Source organism: Bombus fervidus, chromosome 14, assembly GCF_041682495.2.
Source record: "Bombus fervidus isolate BK054 chromosome 14, iyBomFerv1, whole genome shotgun sequence".
Classification (NCBI taxonomy): Eukaryota; Metazoa; Arthropoda; class Insecta; order Hymenoptera; family Apidae; genus Bombus; species Bombus fervidus.
In genome coordinates this window covers 85223-106213 of record NC_091530.1, presented here as the reverse complement: position 1 = coordinate 106213, position 20991 = coordinate 85223, and the positions used below count along the sequence as shown (strand labels likewise).

The following is a 20991-nucleotide window of genomic DNA, read 5'->3' as shown; positions in this document are numbered from 1 at the left end:
TACCAACATACACATATGCTGGCAAGGTTTCAACGGAAATCTAACTGCGAGAAGATTAAGTACGCTAATAACTAATAAATAATAATTATGTGGATATATATGTATGTATCTGTATTTATACTGTACATATATAACAGTAATATATAACCGAAACAGCAATAATACCGCATTGATATTTTGAAATCTTAGGCGAATAATATTCAAACGTAAGAGACATTTTCACGAGAAATAGTAAAATAACTTATACATGGAATCTACAAGTATTGATCTACGACTAATGGTCAATGGAATTTCTCCGATTGCCTGATAATGAAAAAAACTCGATGTAGTCGAGAGATATTGTAAATTGGTTTCAAATAGGTTTGGTATCGTAAAACTGTCTGTCGTATCAATTGATTTGACTGTACGAATCCGAACATGATATTAGACATGTTCGGTGTAAAGTAAATCATGGCAGGTCCGCCTAAACGACGAACCAGCCGTTTTGCGTGGACGCATGTAGGTGGCAACGGGTGGACAGAGGGCACAGACGCGACGCTCCTATCCGTACAGTGCTGACGTTAATGCTAATGCTAATGCCGATGCTAATGTCGATGTTAATGGCGTTGACGGCGTCCTTTGCCGATCTGTACTAGCGAATAGACCCACCAACAGACACATACTACCTCCAGTCACCCAATTGATTATCATCGATTTATATCATTCTGGCAGATAGTTCGATCCAGTCCAAACGATCGATCGTTTTTATCGATCACTTCTCAATTAACATTTTGTACTTACCATTACGGGTCCTTCTTAACACGTGAAAATAAATTTTGCATCGTATTAATCACATTCCACGCGAACGTATCGATAGAAATTACAACTGAATCGCAATACGAAATCAATTTGTTAAGAGAAAAACTGTGTCGATGAGCATTTTTAGCGACTAATTCAAATTACATCTATGCTTAATACTAATACTATACCTATTACAAATTAATTACAAGGGAATAACAATTAGTTACGATAAAGATTAACATAGTATTTTGAATCAAGAACTGCTGCGTTGAGTGCTAGTAACTCAGTTCGAACAGTCATTTATATAAAATACAGTTACCAAAGAGTTAACTGATTTTAAGCAAATTGTAAATTTCAGTTGTAAAAAATCAATTGAATTATAAAAATGATTTGAGTCGATACTGAATGGGCAATGAGTTCGTAAGATTGAACTGAAATAATCGTGTAACGTAGTTCTTGTATCGCACGCAAGATCATCAATGTTCACTGGATAGAGCTCTGTCCAGTTGTGTAATGTTTAACGACTATCTAGCATAAAACTTTTAACGACTGGAGAAACGCTCAATTTCGATTTCTGGGACCGAGTGTAGCGAATATTGAGAATGATAAGCGGAGAATTACGATTGGTTAATTTCTATTAAATGGAATGCCTGTTTAGATTCTTGATTTCATATATATCAAGTGATGTACTAATCTTGTCACAGTTTTTCGTATGAAAATAGGATTTTTAATTTGCTTTCGAAATTTAGTTTAAAAATTTCATTTCTCTCCTTACACGCTACAGACATTTTTTTGGAAGGAAAAAGACAGCCCCTAAGATCGATTCAATTCTTAAGCCGAAATTACGTCATCGTCGTTGACGACCTAGACGTCAATTACTGCTACTACCTTTACTACCGTATTGCATTTGCATAAACAGCCACGACTCAATCTCTATGCTAATCGACTTGTTCGAGTCCGAAAAGTACTTGCGTTAGATGCGCGTGTCTGAATTCCTACATGCATATATGTATGTACGTATATACGTAATTTACAGATATTTTCAGTTTGCTTTTCACAATATCAGAAATGTATTCTGAAATTACAAGTACTCCGCTTTACATTCCATTTTATTAACACAACTTTTTCTTTTCTTTTTTTTTTTCTTTTTATTTCTTACCGCAATCGATCGAAACCATGAACAATTTACCGTCACTGGCATCGTTCGTATATCATACGATACAACAAATCATGTACACAACTCACTTACTTATGTACAGTTCGCCGAAACGATTTTCCTTAGCTATTACACATACATATGTTTGTCATATTTATCGCGAATTGCTACGAAAGTTATTCAGTTTCAAAATAAATACTTTATATTTTCGAGCTTTTCACAAATCCATTGATTCTAATCGCGTTTTCTCTTTTAGAATTTTCCAAAACGTCTCCTTTCATTTTATTATATTTTATTATTTCATTTAGACATTAGATCTTATAAAGTTTATTTAAAAACGCACGAATTAAGATAATATATTTAATAAATAAATTATAGGATCCAATTTACAATTCTAATCACGAAACTAAATTAAAAAATGGTTTAGAAATTATAAATACATATTTATTTTCTTTGTTTTGTCATTTTAAACGAAATCTACATAATATCAATCACTTGCTTCTCAAGTTTTATTATTATCCATTATTTTCAATTGTCTGCTAATTAATATATTTTATCATTAATATATTATAATATATATATATATGTATTGTTTATTAAACGAATGCCCAAACAAATTAATATTTGCTAATGACAAAAGTGATTCACAACATGTTTCTCGATTAATGCTTTCAACGGATATTTCAATGGTATGCGTACAATTGTAAATAAAGCGATATTGTATCATGACAATTCTAATGTACATACTGAAACGAAGCTTCACAATTAATATACAAAAGGGAAAATACTGTTTAGTATTTTTCTGTTTTTAAATTGGATGCTGGGCGAGCAAGTGAACTCATTTCTGGAGTGAAAAATCCGATTTACGGAAATTAAATTAAACCTCCGCAATGGTAACCTTTGAAATTAAATTTTTTAATACCATCTCTGTGGTCAACTGTTGACGCATATACACGTGCCTATCTAAAATGTGTAAAATAGTTGATATGGTGTAAAGATACTCTGTTAAAGCAATGTAAAATTCGCGAAAATCGCAGTAATTTCGATTACACAAATATGTGTATCACTTTTAAGCGGTACTTTTCAATATCCTGAAACGTTGTGTTATCTATTAAGGATAAACAGGATATGGAAATAAGTACTTGAAACTTAAATCCACTTAAGATGAATGAATTTTTAGACTAACGATGTTAATTCCACGGAATGAAACGATTAAGCGACGATTAAGGTTACTCGATTATTTCTTTTGTAATATCTTTTGGTGGACTTAAATCTAATTAACAATTATAAATTTCTCCCATACAGGGAAGAGAAGCCTACGTGATAAAAGAATTTGCTTTATAAATATTTGAAACGTGATGGATCAAATTTTGAACACGAACGCATCAATTCTATTCTTAAAAATATATGGACAAGCTCTTCGCTGATCTACTACAAAGCTGTTTCAGAATTACAAATGGACCAATTAAGGAGCGTGTAATACGAGATTGTGAAGGAAATATTTCCTTATCTGGTAAACATTTGTCCAATCTTGTTTTATCTTTTATCATCAGAACTTTAAAACGAAAATCTTATGCGTGATTGGTGACGAGCAACGAGCCACGCATTAGTACAATCATATCCGTTGGGATTTGATAAAGTTTTAAGTAAAAAGTTGCCTATTAGTTGATATAGAGAATAATATAATTTAGTTTTCATATTTAAATCTTAATATTACATGTGTGCGCGTGCACAGAAGAATGTATATTTTATGCTAAAATAATATGAATTGCTATGAAATTTATTATAACTTTATTTCATTCTCATAACAAATATTAAAAAACAGGAATAGTTGAATCCAACATCTTGCCACTATCGTTTAGTAAGTTGAATAGCAACGACTAAGTAAATAAGCTGTGTTGTCTCTTATCAAGACCCAAGTCGATTCTTCCTTTTTAAATAAAGCAAGCAGGCAGATTAATATACTTCGTAATACGATATATAACAATTCCAACGTATTGTAAATTTTAGAGAAAATTAAACCAGAAAAATTAAAACTGATAATTTGATAATAATATCTATGTTCTTTGCGTGTGCGTGCGTATTTGTGTCAACGTAAAACATTATTAGAAATGTAAATGTCTAATAAGACGATGGACATGATTTTACACGTAGTTACATATACATATATATGTATATATATAATAGAATAGCCACTACAGATTGGTTTACGGAGTTGATTACAAAGGAGTCACAATCGCAATTACATAAAGCACATAGTTTTGTAATTTGAAGAATTGTTTCAAAATTAATTTTTCCAGAATGCTTCTCGCTTTCGTTAAAAGTAAAGCGACCGAGGCGATCGTCGCATCGCGAAAATCGATAAAAGAAAGAGTTTTCCTTTTCCATTGATTTCCTTTTGAAATATGTATGTATCGGATCGCGGATTCGATAGTTTCTCGATCTATTGCAAGATGTACGCAGACTGTAAACTAGGATTGACTTCGATATCGAAGAATGGGACGGCCGCTAAGCTAGGATTCGCGATTTATATTTGATCGAACTCGATGCCAGATCCCAACGCGGTCAATCCTTGCGAGAGTACATCTACGAAGCTAGGTCTCTGGCAATAATTCGAGAAAGATCTTCCTGACGACGTTGACGGCTCCTTGGGGAACGGATCCCCGAGATAAATGGAAACTCAGAGCATTGGGACCATTTTCCGCCCCCCTCTTAAATTCGATGAAATGTCACATAGCTACACTGCATTGTGTTCGTTTCGTCATATTCATAAAAAGTGTTTCAAAGTTTGTTACTTTCGTCTAAAATTATGTGAACTCGTGGATACTCGTGGACACTCGTGGATACTCGCGGATACTCGTGGATACTTGTGGAATGTAACTCTAGAAGAATTATAAACGAAAACAATGTTCTACAACCTGGTTAAAATATTCTAAAAGCTTGTGCAGATAATATACATGTATGTATGTACCTATATAACAGTGTTTCTAATCCATCATACTTTCCATCTCTGGATACAATACGAAGGACTAAATTTTTAATATTGCTGATAATTTTGAGCTTATGTTAAAATATTTATTACAGGCACAAAATTGTCTTTGTAGACGATCAATTTGTGGAATGGATTCAAATAAATCAATATTCGATAATATGCTTTTAGCTATGTCTACAAGATTTACTATTTTACAACTTGCGCTGCACTTTTTAAAATCACAAAACACCAAGTATCGTATTACGAATATTGTCATGAAAGATCGTGGAGTTGATATTTGACATTTATCTTCTTTGATATATGTACATACTGTACACTCTACTTGTACAATCTGTTATATTCGCTTCAGTCACTTCCTTCTTGTCCGTACTTTCACAATTTTATTATTAAGATATTTCGATTGTGACTTAAAAATGGATAATTTCTCTTTCTGACGACAACACTAAACGTATGTCTTACTTGAAATATATAATATATGCAATACAATATCCCAATATAATATTATATATATATATATATATATATATATATATATATATATATATATATATATATATATATATATATATATATATATAATATCCCAAGGAAAATATCACTTGAAATTACAGTGCTTTTTCGATACTTCTTTTCGTGAAAGTTCATGTATAATACAACAGCTTACGTCAACTGACAATGAGTTTCTAGCAAAATAGACAATTTTTATCATAACACCGTCTCGGAGGATAAACTCTAGATGAACGACGAATTACGACAGCAGAGAGAGAACAGAACCGTTTCCGTCGTCAGAGGGTTGGTTAATCCGGTTAGTCCAGAAGTTACTAGTCGAATCAGCCGAAGAGAATGAGACACGAACAGTTAAGGATAATCGACGATAGAAGCAAGAGAATTAGTCACCTCTACCGTCCTACTGTTGGAATCAAACTTTTACCTTTGCCAGTAGAAATCCAATCGACTCTTATTTATCGCGTGTCACCCTGATCACTTTGTTATCAAGAATAAGATTCACCTCGGAAACATGTTTCTACACCTACTTCAAACTTTTCACTTTACCTTTTCCGATAAATTTGTAAACTAGAACCTGATTTGATCGATAAAGGTTCGTAATAACAAAGCTTATCAATATCTTACCTAGGATAGAATGTTCTTCTTCGAGTATTTCGAATATTTAACAATCCTGTATACATACTTTATTTCAGCATATTGTATAATATTATGTACATCATATGCTGTTGATCATTTCAATGATTAAAATGTAAATTAGTCGAATATTTACAAATTACATAATATGATAGAATAAAAGAAAGAATAAAAGAAAGAATGGAAGAAAATGATGAAATTCAGGAATGTTTGATAAAAATTTAACAGTACTTTTGCAAAATTGGTATTCGAATAAAATGAAACTGGGGCATTTGCGTAGCGAAAACAAAGTTTGAAAATTCGTTGGTTGAAATGAAAATGGAGGGGGTGCGGTGGGTGGATGAGAATAGGGGGTGGGAAGGAGGTGGCGGAGGAGGAGGAGGAGGAGAGAGCGGGAAGAATATCAGTTACCGCTTGGTTGGAAAGTTGGCTGAGGGTTGCTACGAAGAATACCCATTTTTAATCTGGTAGCTTTCATCTAATATTAACTGGAATTTAAAGGGACTGAGGTAAGAGATTGCGGGTCGAGAATAAAAGAAAAAAGGAAAGACACGGTTAAAACGGAATCACTGGGAAGAGAAAGAATGCATAAATGATTTTACGCCGTAGAAACGACTCATATTTTCATCGTTTAAAGCTCTCTCGACAATTTTGTATTTTCCCGCACAACTTTTTAATGCACAATTTTCCCCATAAAAACGGTCTTAGAGAATCATCGGTATAACGTTCAGGAATAGTAGAGAATTCAATTAACGATTTAATTGTTGTAAATAATATGTTTCAAATGTTACATAATATGTAAGACTGATGTAAAAATAATTTAGTGGTTTGATCATTTTAATCGCTAATTTTTGTGGAACATTATTCGACAAGAGTTGTTAATAATTTTCAAAAATTCAGCTACGTGAAATTTCAGTTTCTTGTTCATGATAAATTTCGAGGATAAAATTTGGGAGAGAAAATTGAACGAAACAGATCATCGCGCTGTCGTTTTAATCGCAAAATATTTCTATTAGTATCGTTATTACCATCCTTGTCCAAAAACTATGTACATGTTTGAGCTCGTTTTAAAGCCCAAAAGAAAACCATTTTCAAGTTTATTTGTAAGATTTCATTTACGTTTTTGCTTACGTAAATACATCGATAACAAGCACACGAAGAACATAAATTGTTAGTTTCACGCTAGTCATACGAATGTCTTACTTACTTACTTGGAATGAAAAGTACAATCGTATCGTATCGTATCGTATCGTACAATCGTATTGTACGAGAAACATTATTCTCATTATTCAAAGGAATAATTCATTTAACGAAATCTTTTTGATTTTTACATCTGTTTCTTTTTCCTTTTTTTTTTTTTTTTTTTCTCTCATAGAATTTCTCGTCTAATTACAATAAAAGTGACATTTCGTCTCGTTTTAATGGATTGGCTTCGTAAGGAAATTGTATCTAGGAGCTAGGCGTTCTGATTGATATATTAAATCTATATGATATATTGATATATTAAATCTAATTGATATATTAAATCTATATAACACAGAATATACGACACAATTATTTTCCAATGTTTTACTTGTATAAAGGAAAGGCTATAAATCGCATCATCCAGAGTGTCTCGAAATGTAAAATATGTTAAACAGACATTTTTTTTTTTTTGTACTAGAGAAAGCCGCGTATCTCGGGTTCGTGTTTTCTTGAAACTCTAATATGGATTTTTCTAGAAGAACGGCCTCGATCGTTGAATCGTTTGCGTTTTTATCAAACGAAGTATTCACGGAGGTAGTAAAAGTTCAAATGCATCCAGGTGTGAAACGAGGAATCGTGCAAGGGTGTAGGCAAATAAAACTGTCGACATTGCAAGACTTTATTGCCAGTACGCCATTGCTTGGGAGCTGGTTTAGTCAGTTGAGCATTAATGTGCCCGATGTAAATCGAGCTTCGTGTTCTTTCTTTCCTTTACACCTTACACTCTCCTTCGGATCGTTATGCTTTCAGTACATTGGTCTAGCAAGAATGTTCTTGTGCTGTCTTCATTGTACTTCTGTGAGCAGTTCTTTCCCTGGCAGTCACCCGTGAATAATGGCGATTTTATTGTGACAAAGAATCGTTCTTTCGTCTTCTATTCAAACTGTATGACTTGCTTTTTCGTCGAACTAACGTCGAGTTAACAACGACTTTTAGTTATGTATATAATCTCGTATTGCCACGTTATTACTCGCATAAAAGCAATAGAAGGTTAATTTTTCAAAATTGTTTCGATACATGAAATCCGTACGCTTTAATTTAGTAACAGTTAATATTGTATCGTTACCGATATGTTTATCTTTATATCGATATAGTATCGATAGTATCGATTAGATACATCATCCGGTGCATCATCGTCCTTCTAAATGTACGTCTGTGTTTTTAATAACTGACTTCGCATTTTGAAGTTGATATCTGGAAATTGATTTCAAATGAAAATTAAACGTTGCGAGCGTTATTTCACACACAATCTTTCTTTCTGACATGTGAACATGTAAATATAAAGCGACCAAAGAAGCGATTAACTCCATCGACATAAGCCAAATACTTCAATATTTTAAACTAAATCAATTTCTTAAATCTTGCTGTGTCGATTCTTCAAACGAGATTGATAGACATCACATTTCTAAATTTTTGTGCAAAAAGCATTGCTACAATCTATATGTGTACGTATATCGAAGACCGCAAAATCTGTAATACGCTAATATTTAATTTTAAGTTGAATCTTGGAATATTCGAAACGAAAGTCGAACGAATTTTCTCTTATTGGAACCGATTTAAATTCTCTAATATCGTATGACAATTTATGTTCGTGATAAGAGATCGTAGAGGAGATTGCGAAACGTGTTGTCCAGCTGGGCTTATTAGTTGCACCTGCATGAGCACGTGAAAGGCCATACATGTGGCTTTGTAACATGGCGCATATACTTAAAGGTATACATATCTACATATAGACTGTACTTATGCACTACCACGACTGACAACGTGCAGTTAGAATATCCGAATCAGCTAATACAATAATAAAGCATTTAAGTTTTTACACACTTGTATCTCACAACTTTTACAATTGAATACTTATCAATTTCATTTATATACCCACCCTAGTAGAATAGACGAAAATGACGAAGACAATAACCATGTTATTTACTGTTATTAACCGTATTTCGTAGAATTTTTCGAAATTTATATATACGTTTAAAGAGATTATAGATACGTTTGAAGAGATTTTCATGAGAACGGATCAACACTTTGGAACGAAAATGAATAAAAATAGGTTAATCTTCTAACATTTCCTTTACGTAGCCAAATTCCTTGTTTACAAATAAACTATTTTTACATTTCAATCATCTTTCTAGACCTGATAGTTTCGAAGAAAAGAAACTTCATGAAATATGTCACTAACCTTCAACTTTGGCTACTATTTTCTCTCACACCATCGATACGATTGTGGACAAGCGAAAGAAAATATCTACGCGTCAGATATTTCTTCGACAACTACATCGTACACAAGTTTCCTTAAAATTGGCGACTTACTTTTTAACACGGCCAATTTTGGGAATATTCTCTTGTTGGAATATTATTAGGTTATAAGATGGGTTATTAGAAAATAAGTAAAGATTATTTTTGTCGTGTAAAAGCAAATATATTAGCATCAGATCATGATGGAGAATTTTTGTCGAGTCTTCGATCGTTTGTAAATTCGATTAAACACAAAACATGATTTACTATATCGGTGCCATATCGGCCATCAGAATTAGATCGATCGTAAGATCGTAAAAGAGGAATCGGGAAGTATGCCTGGCCTGGACAGATATAACGGAGAAGCGGACGAGTACTCTGACGTTTCGTTGCTTATGGAGAGGATCTAGAAGTCGTTGCAAGAACGTCAGGTAGTGATAATAGATGAGGCGTTGGGAATGTAAGAAAAGCGAAAAGGACGCAGGAATCGTTCAAAATTAATTAAGAATATGGATAACAGGAATATTGAAAAGAGCTTTAGGGAGTATGCGCATAATTTAGTAAGATTACATTAATAAGAGATAAGTATCCTCGAATACTTTAGACTCTTATTGTTTCGTTTGAATAAAAAGCGATGTAATAATAAATATAGCGTGTAGAAGCAAAATAAACGAAGTACTAAAACTCGAGAATGGTAAACCAATTTCGAAAGACGAAACATATTCTATAATAATATAGAGATACATTTCATGTTCAAGATCTGATGCTACTAGACTACTATTCGTAGAGATAATATGAATATTAATACGAATGACTGTGTATACAGTATTATACATTCCACATTTAATTACGTACGTTCTTGTCACGTTTCTCTGCGTACAAATATGTACATTCAAAAATTTTACACAAGATTTCGTAATAGATAATTCATGCACTACGCCATTTCTACTTTTATCAGTTATACATATATTTTGTCTGATGACGAGTTATTGCGGAACCACGGTTCTACTCGAGATATCCTTCCGGACGATATTTTAAGTAAGTACATTTATTAAATTACAAATAGGTGTAGCAATAATTATAATAATATAATTATAGATATTATTCATTTATACCTCTAGTTTAGCCGCTACCTTCCGGCTAAAGAAGAATGACTTCCAATATTTCCATTTGCCTGTTACAACCAATATTTATCGGTAGACTCGACTTATTGATTTAAATTAAACGATGAACTAAATTATTAGAAATAATTACGAGATATTGAAAGTGTAACGATGTGGTCAAGATGTTCTATATCATATAAGCATATATACGTATAATACGATAGGTACGTTAAACGATGGTGTCGGATGAACGTATTCGGTTGGATGTACAATAATGTACATATTAGAAGGGAGCAGCAGTTTGCATTGATACCGGTATTTCTCGTGGCTCGAGCCTAACCGACAGAATTCAGATTCCATTTGGCATTCTCGAGAGACAACGGCAGCTGTCGGAATGCACCCGAATCGTCTCTACTGTATAAATACATGCAAACGTAAACACACACTTGCGGAATAGCATAATCTCTTCCTCTCTCTCTTCCTCTCTCTCTCTTCCTCTCTCTCTCTCTCTCTCTCTCTCTCTCTCTCTCTCTTCCTGATCCCGTTTTCTCTCGTAGCCTCTCTTGTCTAGATTTGAATCCATAGATACTTAACTTGCAAGTTTTTAACAACAATAATTCATCCGTGCATTAATGCTCTTATTTATCGAAGAAATTTCAATTTTTATGTTTCACTCAAATTTGTATGTATGTGCCAATGGGTACATATATATATACCAAATTTTTCTTTAGCCTTCTGACATTTCTCAATTTCACATGTATATGTATTTTTGGTATAATTCAACGTGATATAATAACGTGATTGAATATAACTTGATTAAAAGATTAGTCACGTATATATCGAGTGCCATTACGATAGAGGCAATATAGGACGCACAGAGATATATGATTTGTTCCCATATAAAAAATTATAACATCATTCTTCTGGTTATCATTTTTTATTATTACGCATAATTCATTTATAATTATATTCGTAGTTCATTCATAGCTATATTCATAGTTTATTCATAGTTCATTCATAGTTATAGCCAAATCTCAGCACGTTGATTAATGTAACAGTGGACATTTTTATGATCACTATTATCGCTCATATTGAAATATAATATTTTCTGAACCTGATTAGAAAGTAATACCGCAAAATTTAATTGTCAATAACTTTGAGGTTTGTTACTCGAAATAACCAAGAGAAACGTAGTTTACAGTGTCCTTTGTCTACCATTGTAGGAAAACCAAATTTAATTTTACTACGTTATGGGGTATACAACGTATATAAATATAATTCTCATTCTGAGGAATTCAATGACGATGATAATGAATATAAATAATAAAAGATACAGATATATAAAACGCGAAAAGATTCTTTTGCTCGATGCTTGATTAATAGTAGTCCATGTATAAAGTAAAGTATAAAGATACGTACAAGCTGTGCGAGGAAGCCTCGAGTTGCCTTCGCGTCGTCTCGTGTTGTCTTTTAAACTTATAAAGGCAGGGTCCAAATGCGCATCGAAAGAAAGCGAATAAGCAACTGCGAAGCATCTTCAATCTCGCCGGAAAACCGCCAATCATTAGCTCGTCCTAAGTCCTGCTGTATTCAACGTCAAACCGAAGCAAGGTGAGACAGGTAAGTATACATCTCGCCAGGCAGCTCGCGGCTTTGCTTCGCACTGTCTGTACATAGCTCAATTATTGTCAAAACTTTGGGTATCTGTGATTTAGAGAATATTGTTGCAATTCCTGATTAATACATGTGGCTAACTTTTAAAAGGTTAAATGCTTCATTTATTTACATTTGCATGATCATTAAATAATTGAATAATGTCTTTAATATAATCGATTTTTACGTTATTTCTAATTTATAATCAGACATTATTGACGGTTACGGTAAAGCAGAGGTTTGCAAAATAAAGTAACGATTGGTAACGAATGTCACAGACATATAGTAATAATAAAGGATATTAAATCTTAATGGTAATGTTAATTCAATTCTATAATTACCTCATCTATTATTATGATCTGCGATACATTCAGTTTCTACTTGAAGTTGCATGAAAGTTGTAAGCCGGGTGAACATTTTTTAAAACAATACCAGCTGTTTCATCAATTGGAGGAATAATTTCGAATATTTCATGTTTGACCGGAACAAAGTGTATAAGAAAAGAATCTGGAACAACGATATCATCAACTATTGGCAATTTAGTCACGATCTCGTAATATCGTCGTTCAATATCTAACGAATTTTGCCTGATTCGCAAACGACCATCTACGCAGGCAATAGCAGAGGCAATCATTCAAGCCGATTTATCACGTGGCCCGAGCGAACACCGCCGGTCATACATTCTGACTCCAATTTACATCCGAAATCCATTTGGCCGATATGGCATTCGTCACGACATTTGGGTCGATCTACGACTTCTTGAGCACATTCCTTCGGTCGGTCACGCGTCTCAGTTATGAAATCAGCAGTACGTACATAGGTTTTCCGAGCATGATTCTGCAACTAAGATAGTAATAATTCGACTATGTGGAATATCAAGCCAAATAAATAACGAGGGAAATTGGATATATAGGGAGGCAGTGACAAACAGCCAAACATCTCGCGTAAGACATATTAACTAGACTCCCGAGAGTGCTATAATCTCTCTTGTATGTCACTCGTTGCACCGTGCCCGTTACCTACCCACCTACATACATATATGTATAGGTGATAGTAACCAGACAAGACTACGGTTCCTTTAGGCAGAATCCCTGGTCGTCGGTTGATTCACGAAGTTGGCTATACATATTCGGATTAGTTTTCAAGCCTTGTTCCACAGTTGGGCATGACTACTGTCGAAAATAATTTTACTGTAGGTTACTTTCTAAAATAAGGAAAATAAGGTAAAAATATGTGTATATAATAAGAAATTCTTCAAATTTGATATACGATTACAATTATATACTCATGTATAGAATATAAGGAAAGAACAGCAAATACTTTCCATCGTTTATCTTTTTATTTTTCCGTGTTTGAATTGTAACATTCGTCGTCTTTTTTCGTGTTATGCGTGAAAGCATAAATGCTGTTTACAACGTGTTTGCGATAATATTCTCACGATCTATTTATGTAAAATTGAGTATATCATGCTTGGTTCAAATTGAGATTAAATAATACCGCATATTTTTTTATTGAAAATGATTCAATGAAATTGAAATTGTTAACCCTGCCATTTTTTTTTTTTTTTTTTTTTTTTTTTTTTTTTTTTTTTTTTTGCATATTATTCATGCGTACCAATACCTATATGACTTGTATTAATTTCAAAAATTAGTAGTATACATACATATAAGGAAAAAATTATCAATAAAAGTTTGCGTATAATCGACCAGTTTCACCTTTAGATAGGCACTTAAGTACATCAAGTACATTTCGTCAGCATGTAACTAATAGATAGATATTAATTTCCTATTGAATGAAATTAACTCGTGAATGAAATTAACTGTTACGCTTTAACAGATATGCATGTTTTCGAAATTACGCGTACATAACTTTCTGTCGATATAAATATAAAATTATTAGTCGACCGTAAGAAATGGGAAATAAATAAAAGATAGAAATTAGAATCTAATTGATATGTATTGCCTTAACAGCAAAATCAAGGAATTTTATCGAGCATCCCATTGACGTGGCTATTTTTTCTTTTTTCTTTTTTTCTTTTTCTTTCATATTGATTGCCACTATAGCAATTTATCTTTCCTTCTACCCCACGCGAGGTCACCTTAGATATGAAAGCTTCGAGTAGCCAGCGCATGCAAGCACGCAAAAATATCATTACATCATAAAACACGAGGTGATCCTTTGAAACCAGCGATGCATATCGGTTAGCTTATATTTTCGTTCAAATATTTCTTCGATTATGAGACTTTAATTTCGCTTGCGATTTTATTAAGGAACTTCTATCGATAGTTTGATCATCGATGTACACGTATATTACCTATAATAAATTTTAATTCGATATTGAGACATATCAAGCATAGATCACCTTTTTAGTTTTCAGGTAAAAAAGTTATTCTTGACACGGTTGGCATGCATATACTCGTTTGTATTATAAAATTGTCGTTCATGTTGACAAAATACCTCGAATCGTTAATTAATCCATTAATTGGTGCAAAAGGTTAATTATTGATACTTAATGGTCATGTCGACCACACAACTTTACATGTATGTAGCTCGGAACTATTGTCATACGATTTGCATTACTTCGTTAAATATGAAAAAAAATATATGACTAAGAATCGTATATTATTGTCACTTATTTAACCTACCGTTACTTATAACGAGTTTTCGCGCCCGTTTCGGATCGTTCACGCCGCTTATCGGCCGTTATCATCCGTTTTCGGCAACCGTTACTTTACCGAGCTCGATATTCCCGTTTCTGGCAGTCAATACAAAAAGTATTCAAGCGATTCGAGTATCGAAGCGATGGTCGCCCTTACAAACATTTTGACATCGTCGCTGACTATACTATGGTGGCGAGCCGCGAGACAAAAGTCACAGAAACACTAGTTCTGCGGTTTGTCGATTTGTCACCCGTCCGCCACAGATGTCTCCGAATCTCAAACACTTACATAGAACGTTTACATTTTAAATAAGATTTTAAATAAGAAAATAAGCAAAATACGACAACATGTTTGCTAAGACGGAACGTTCAGGTTTCCAAATTTTATAAATGCTGGCCCTATCTGCCCTATTCTCGTTTCTGAAGATGTTAATATCGTAATCGTTATAATTTTTATTACAATTTACAATTGTTGTGCGAACATTACAACAAATTTTGAAGCAAGTTTTTGTCTGCAAAAAGATTTCTAGTACATTAATAACAAATATTTTTATTAGAAAAATGAAAATTGCGAACGACAATAAATATTTTATATTACAGGATCAACAGTAACAACAAGAGCAGTTCTTCAAGGTACGGCAGAGTTGTCATGTGATATCCGTCCACCGCAACAAAATGATTCCGTAATTCTAGTTGTTTGGTACAAAAGCGATACTACACCTATTTACAGGTAAATAAGCAAACTTTCATGTAGAAAATTACTGCGTCTTGAATATTAATCCGAGTGTTCGAACCTTATATTATGTTCAATCCGTTCTTTTCTTATTGTATTTTGTATACATTATTAGATGTATATGTTAATATTAGAAGTAAAGTTCGGTTATTTTATACAATACGTTTCGTTTTACAGTTCGTTTATCGCAGAAAATTCATAATGTATAATAGTTTTCAAATATAATTGTCAAGTTTGTACGAGGAAATTGAGGAATAATGTATCGATTCGGAAAAATAAAGAGTAGTGAAAACAAAATTGCTGAAAACTTTTATCGGGATCATTTACAAACGAACAAGTCTCGCGCAAAGTTGGAAAAAATTACAACGAATCTCAGAGTTTTAAGAATCAAAATGTTAAATATAATTGTCCTCAAAATATTAAATTAAGAATATATTGTTTCAGTTACGATATGAGAGGCAAACATTCTGAAAAAGCTTCTCATTGGAATAATAAGGATCACCTAAACGACCGTGCATTCTTTAGAACTGTAACTGAACCAGCAACATTAAACATCAATCACATTGAAGAAAGAGACGAAGGTGAATACAGATGTCGAGTAGATTTCGCGAAGAGTCCTTCCAGAAATTCAAGAATTCACCTGATGGTCATAGGTTTGTATTATTAGGACTTTTATATTTAGTAACATTGAATTCGTTACATATCAATTTATCGTGTATCTCGTAAATTTTATGTATTTGTAATTTTTTATATTAGAAAACATACATTTGCTGATCAAAACTCATATCTCTCATAACTCACAAATACCTGATGATCTGACTCGGTAAAAAGTATTATCTATTGTTAAAGAAGGGGAAAGTTCATAGGTCTTTTGCAACGTGTATGTAGCTGATTTTAACGATATTTATGCAACATTAATATCGTTTCTATACACATACCGCGATATTATTGATTTGCGAAAGAATAATCGTTTCAAGAACTAGCAAGGAGGGTGTTAGAAAATGTCGATTTCGGAGATCGTCTTGAGTTGAAAAATTCATGCAGACTCTCTAAAAGTGTCTGTCCTTATCGCTTTTCCGAAAAATTATTCGAATAAAATTATAGTCATACATAATCGAAACTTTTATTCAACGTTACACTCGCTGAATATCGTTCGTTGAATAACCAATAACAGTTAGAGTAATTTTATACGATATTATTTTATACTAAATCATCGAAATAAATCTTTTAACCCAGTAGTGCTCAACTCCGAATACTAAACAAACTGTCACAAACGATGAACTAATATGTCGCCACATGGATAATTAATTAATAATCCCCCTTCTTTTTAGAACGGTTGGTTTATAAATCGGTTAATTGGTCGTGTCATTAGGATATTGTACCATCGGTTCGTGCCTTATAATAATACAAATAGCAAAGATACGTACAATTAATAATATATTCAATAAGAATGTTTTATTTTCGTATATTACAGTACCACCGCATAAACCAAATATTATCGATGAACGTGGAACTGTGCCAGCGGTAGCAGGTCCGTACGAAGAAGGTGGTGATATGAAATTACAATGTCTTGTTTCTGGAGGTGAGTTTTTCTTATTGTTTTCGATTTATATTTCTACCAAGAGTGAAAAATTATTACGTTCGTATTCAAGTTTTCTGCATAAGCATATCAAATTATTTTCAAGTAATAACATTGACAATCGAACAATTAACGTGGAACCGAGGATATCGTCCGACATGTAATATAAATTATCTTACAATTACTTTTCTCAACAAAAGACGAACGTCCCTGTACGATACACGACAGCTTGGAAGGAACTGACAAATATTCGCTATTTCACGAGATCTTACTGTCAATGTCATGTAGGTATGAACAATATTTTTCGGTCGTTCTTGAAAGGTTTTTACGTTCGAAAAAGGAAAATATGCTGGTAACCGTTTATTTTTCGTCCAAACGATATAGACAGTTCAATGCGGAGTAGCTGAATAACAATTAGATGCAAGTATAGGCATGATCCGATTATGTTTGATGAAAGATCTCATTATAGTGATATTTTATAATACTATTATATCGTTATTTTTTTACAATTTTGTTATTATAAATCAACTTAGATTTAATTACACGTATAGTTAGACACGATATTAAACATTACTTCCAAAATAATGTATTTCCGATATTCAGAAAGTTATAAATCAATTAAAGATTTACAATATTTTAAATACTCTATGGATATTTTGGATATTATTGGTATTCAGCATTTGAATCTGCCGCTTTCGTTTAACATTTTAAGCGGTCTTTACCGTCTCTTACAAGCGTGTATGTAGCGTTGCGTCGAGTATGCCCCCTACGACCTGCCGTACATGATATGATTTGTCTCAAGGCATGCCACCAGATCAGCTTTCATACGAGGCAAGCTGCACCTCTTGGGACTTACTTGCAAGAGTAGTTTGGACATGGCCATCTTCCATGAAATTAAATATCATTTCTGTGCGAAAAAAAGTTGCAATTGGTTAGTTGTAGTAGTAGTAGACGTGTGTATTGATACGATAATAGATATGCGTGTAACGAAGAGCAAGAAATACCACGAGAAAAGGGAGAAAACGGTCTCGAAGAATTGGCTGAGTGCCAATATAATACTATCGTATTTGGTCTCATCTTAATCAGGAAAATTTCACCAATGCGTTAATGAAATTTTTAGAAATAAAAGAAAATTCCGTGGTTGCATTAGCGTCTTATCTCACTGGTACGAGGGCGAAATGTATGGCTCCGGTGTGCGACCATCTAAAGTGCACGAGATAACGTCGCGGGAATAGAGATGACACAACGATGGCGAAGATCGATGATACAAACAATGCAGTCCGATCGTATTCTGCGCATACATGAGATCAAAAGTAATCACGAGGCCAAGTAATATCTGACCGACAAATGAACAAAAGGCACCTGATCTGCCGGAACACAACCTACCGCTATATGCTAGAATATAGAAACTCTCGATCCGTTTTTGGTGGCTTCGTACCTACGTCACGCAGTACAAGAAATTTAATCATGACCTATTATCGAGTTCCATTGGTATTAACAAAATATCTTCATCTACCGGACCTCATCCCGCCGCGACCATCCGGTAGACCATAAACAAACACTAACCTTCCACGGCCAGCTACTCACGTCATCGAGTACAATGTCGTAATAGGGCTTAAAATTAAAGTTTACGACTTTTACTTTACGAATGAAGGGCTCTGTCTAATTTCTGCCTATCGCAAACAGGCGGCGGACCAGTTCTTCATCACGCACGAGACGTCGTCGGCTGTTTTCGATGAACTTGTAGAACCGTTTCGTCCATTTTCACTTCGACGATTCTCGAATATATTGCAAAGCTCAACAGTTTGAACAACTTCTCTCTATACGTGTAACCGAGATATTAAAAATGCTAATCCAAACCCCCAATACAATTATAGACAGAAGACGGATGGGGCGATCGGCAACCAATACTGGATGCATACGCTGTCGTAGATGTGTCACACACAACTGTTTATACCTACAGCTTCTTGCGAATATCCGGGAAATTAAGCGTATCCGACGGTTATACGTATATACGAAAAAGCTGCTCAGAACGTTGATTTCTATAACATATTCAAAAGTCATCGAAATCGGTGATGACAAAACGGTACTACAAGTTTAACGTATATATTTTTTAAAATTAATGTCGATATTTATTTTGAATAAATTTCAGAATTTTTATACAAAGTTCGCCGTGACTGAAAGAGGTTTTCAATTAAATCCTCGCAGTTTGTCGAAAAAGCCTGCAATACCCAGTATAAAAATATTACATCTTTCTCATACCGGTAATATCCAATACCATTCGAATCACGTTGAGACATGACCCTTCGAATTTCTGGTTTATAACGTGTTATTAAGTGACTGAGAACGAAGCACGAAAATTGCCGTCTAAAATACAAAATCAAGGAAAGAAACGTTATACTCGGAAATTATAGCCAATACAGCGCAACAAAATTTCAAAATTGTCTCCGTAACTTTTTTGCCAGCTAGATATCCGAGTAAAGCTATCAAGCGTTCGTCGGCAGATACGGCCTCTCGCGTTACAGTACTTTTCCCCCCAAATGTACAGTTGAATTAAAATTAAAATAATATTAAATTTTTCTTTATCCATTCGTACAGTACAGTATAAAAAATCTTTTCGCTCATTTTGCCGCAATTCTTCTAATAATACTATACGCGAAAATGCATCTCCTGCAATCAGCCAACATCTTCATCATTTCCTCTTTTTCTCTCTTTTACATGGTACCTCTCCCCCTTCGATTCACATAGCTACCGCTACACCAATCGCAATCTCTTTTTTTCAGAGACACATTTTCTAACATCATTTCGCTTCGAAGTCAAAACGGATACTGACTGTGAGTAGGTTTCATGAGGGCCACACTAGACTTCATGAGACCCAGCTCGCTTCGCATGAGCTTTCGTCTCGAGGCATACCTCGAGGAAAATCTCTTCATTTAGGGCCCGCTTTAAGAAGAACTGTGTAATAGAGTTATTCTTTCTTTTTATTTCTAATAAGTAAATACATATTTATTTTATCAGTTCGACGAATGATCTATTGAATAATTGGATTATAAATAGTAGTCAACAGATATTTGACCTACTTATATTTATATGTTGTTTACTAGGTCGACCAGAGCCAAAAGTGAGATGGTGGCGGGGAGAAATGCTCCTTGATTCGAAAGATGAGCCAGGAGAGTTTCCATCTCTTCGTAGAAATGCTTTAATAGTAAGGGAACTTTCAAGAGCTGATCTTCATGCGGTATTTACTTGTCAAGCATCCAACAACAATATCAGTCAACCTGTCTCTGCATCGGTTGCAATTGAAATGCATTGTAAGTTTCGTTATAGTATATGATATATTTTATAGTATATGATTTATTTAAATACCATTTAAGTACGATCCGAGTTTGTTTGTTCAATCGCCAGAAGCGGGACGGGACAGTTCGTAGGACATTGTCCTGTAATAGAATTTGTTTTTGGTTTTGTGTCAAAATTATAGTACCGAACCGTTTTAGTGCCACGTATTTCTTATTTTTAACTAGCTATACATATATATATATATATATTTTTTTTTTTCTCTAATTGTGGTACATATTCATCATAATTAATATCGTAATTGTAGTGTTTATTTTTGTACTATTTTATTCACTATGGACTTATTATATCTTCGATAACACAATCTCAAACTAACTTATAGCAGCGTTACATTTTTCTCGAATGGAAAATGATTGGTA

At 33.6% G+C, this 20991-nt stretch overlaps 1 protein-coding gene across 11 annotated transcripts in view; it reads left to right on the top strand.

Annotated features, from left to right (window-relative positions):
- Positions 1-20991, top strand: part of LOC139993925 (nephrin) — a 110620-nt gene that overhangs the window by 77251 nt on the left and 12378 nt on the right. For 8 of the 11 annotated variants that reach the window (XR_011801487.1, XM_072016097.1, XM_072016099.1 and 5 more), the window contains 5 exons: positions 15567-15696; positions 16144-16352; positions 17174-17281; positions 17479-17562; positions 20383-20589. Coding sequence is in view for 10 of the 11 variants with exons in the window: in XM_072016097.1 (XP_071872198.1) it covers positions 15567-15696; positions 16144-16352; positions 17174-17281; positions 17479-17562; positions 20383-20589 (738 nt within the window). In the remaining variant the exon portion in view is untranslated. Of the gene's footprint in view, positions 1-15566; positions 15697-16143; positions 16353-17173; positions 17282-17478; positions 17563-20097; positions 20238-20382; positions 20590-20991 lie in introns of those variants that run through there. The other 3 variants (XM_072016106.1, XM_072016101.1, XM_072016105.1) reach the window with 2 other exon arrangements.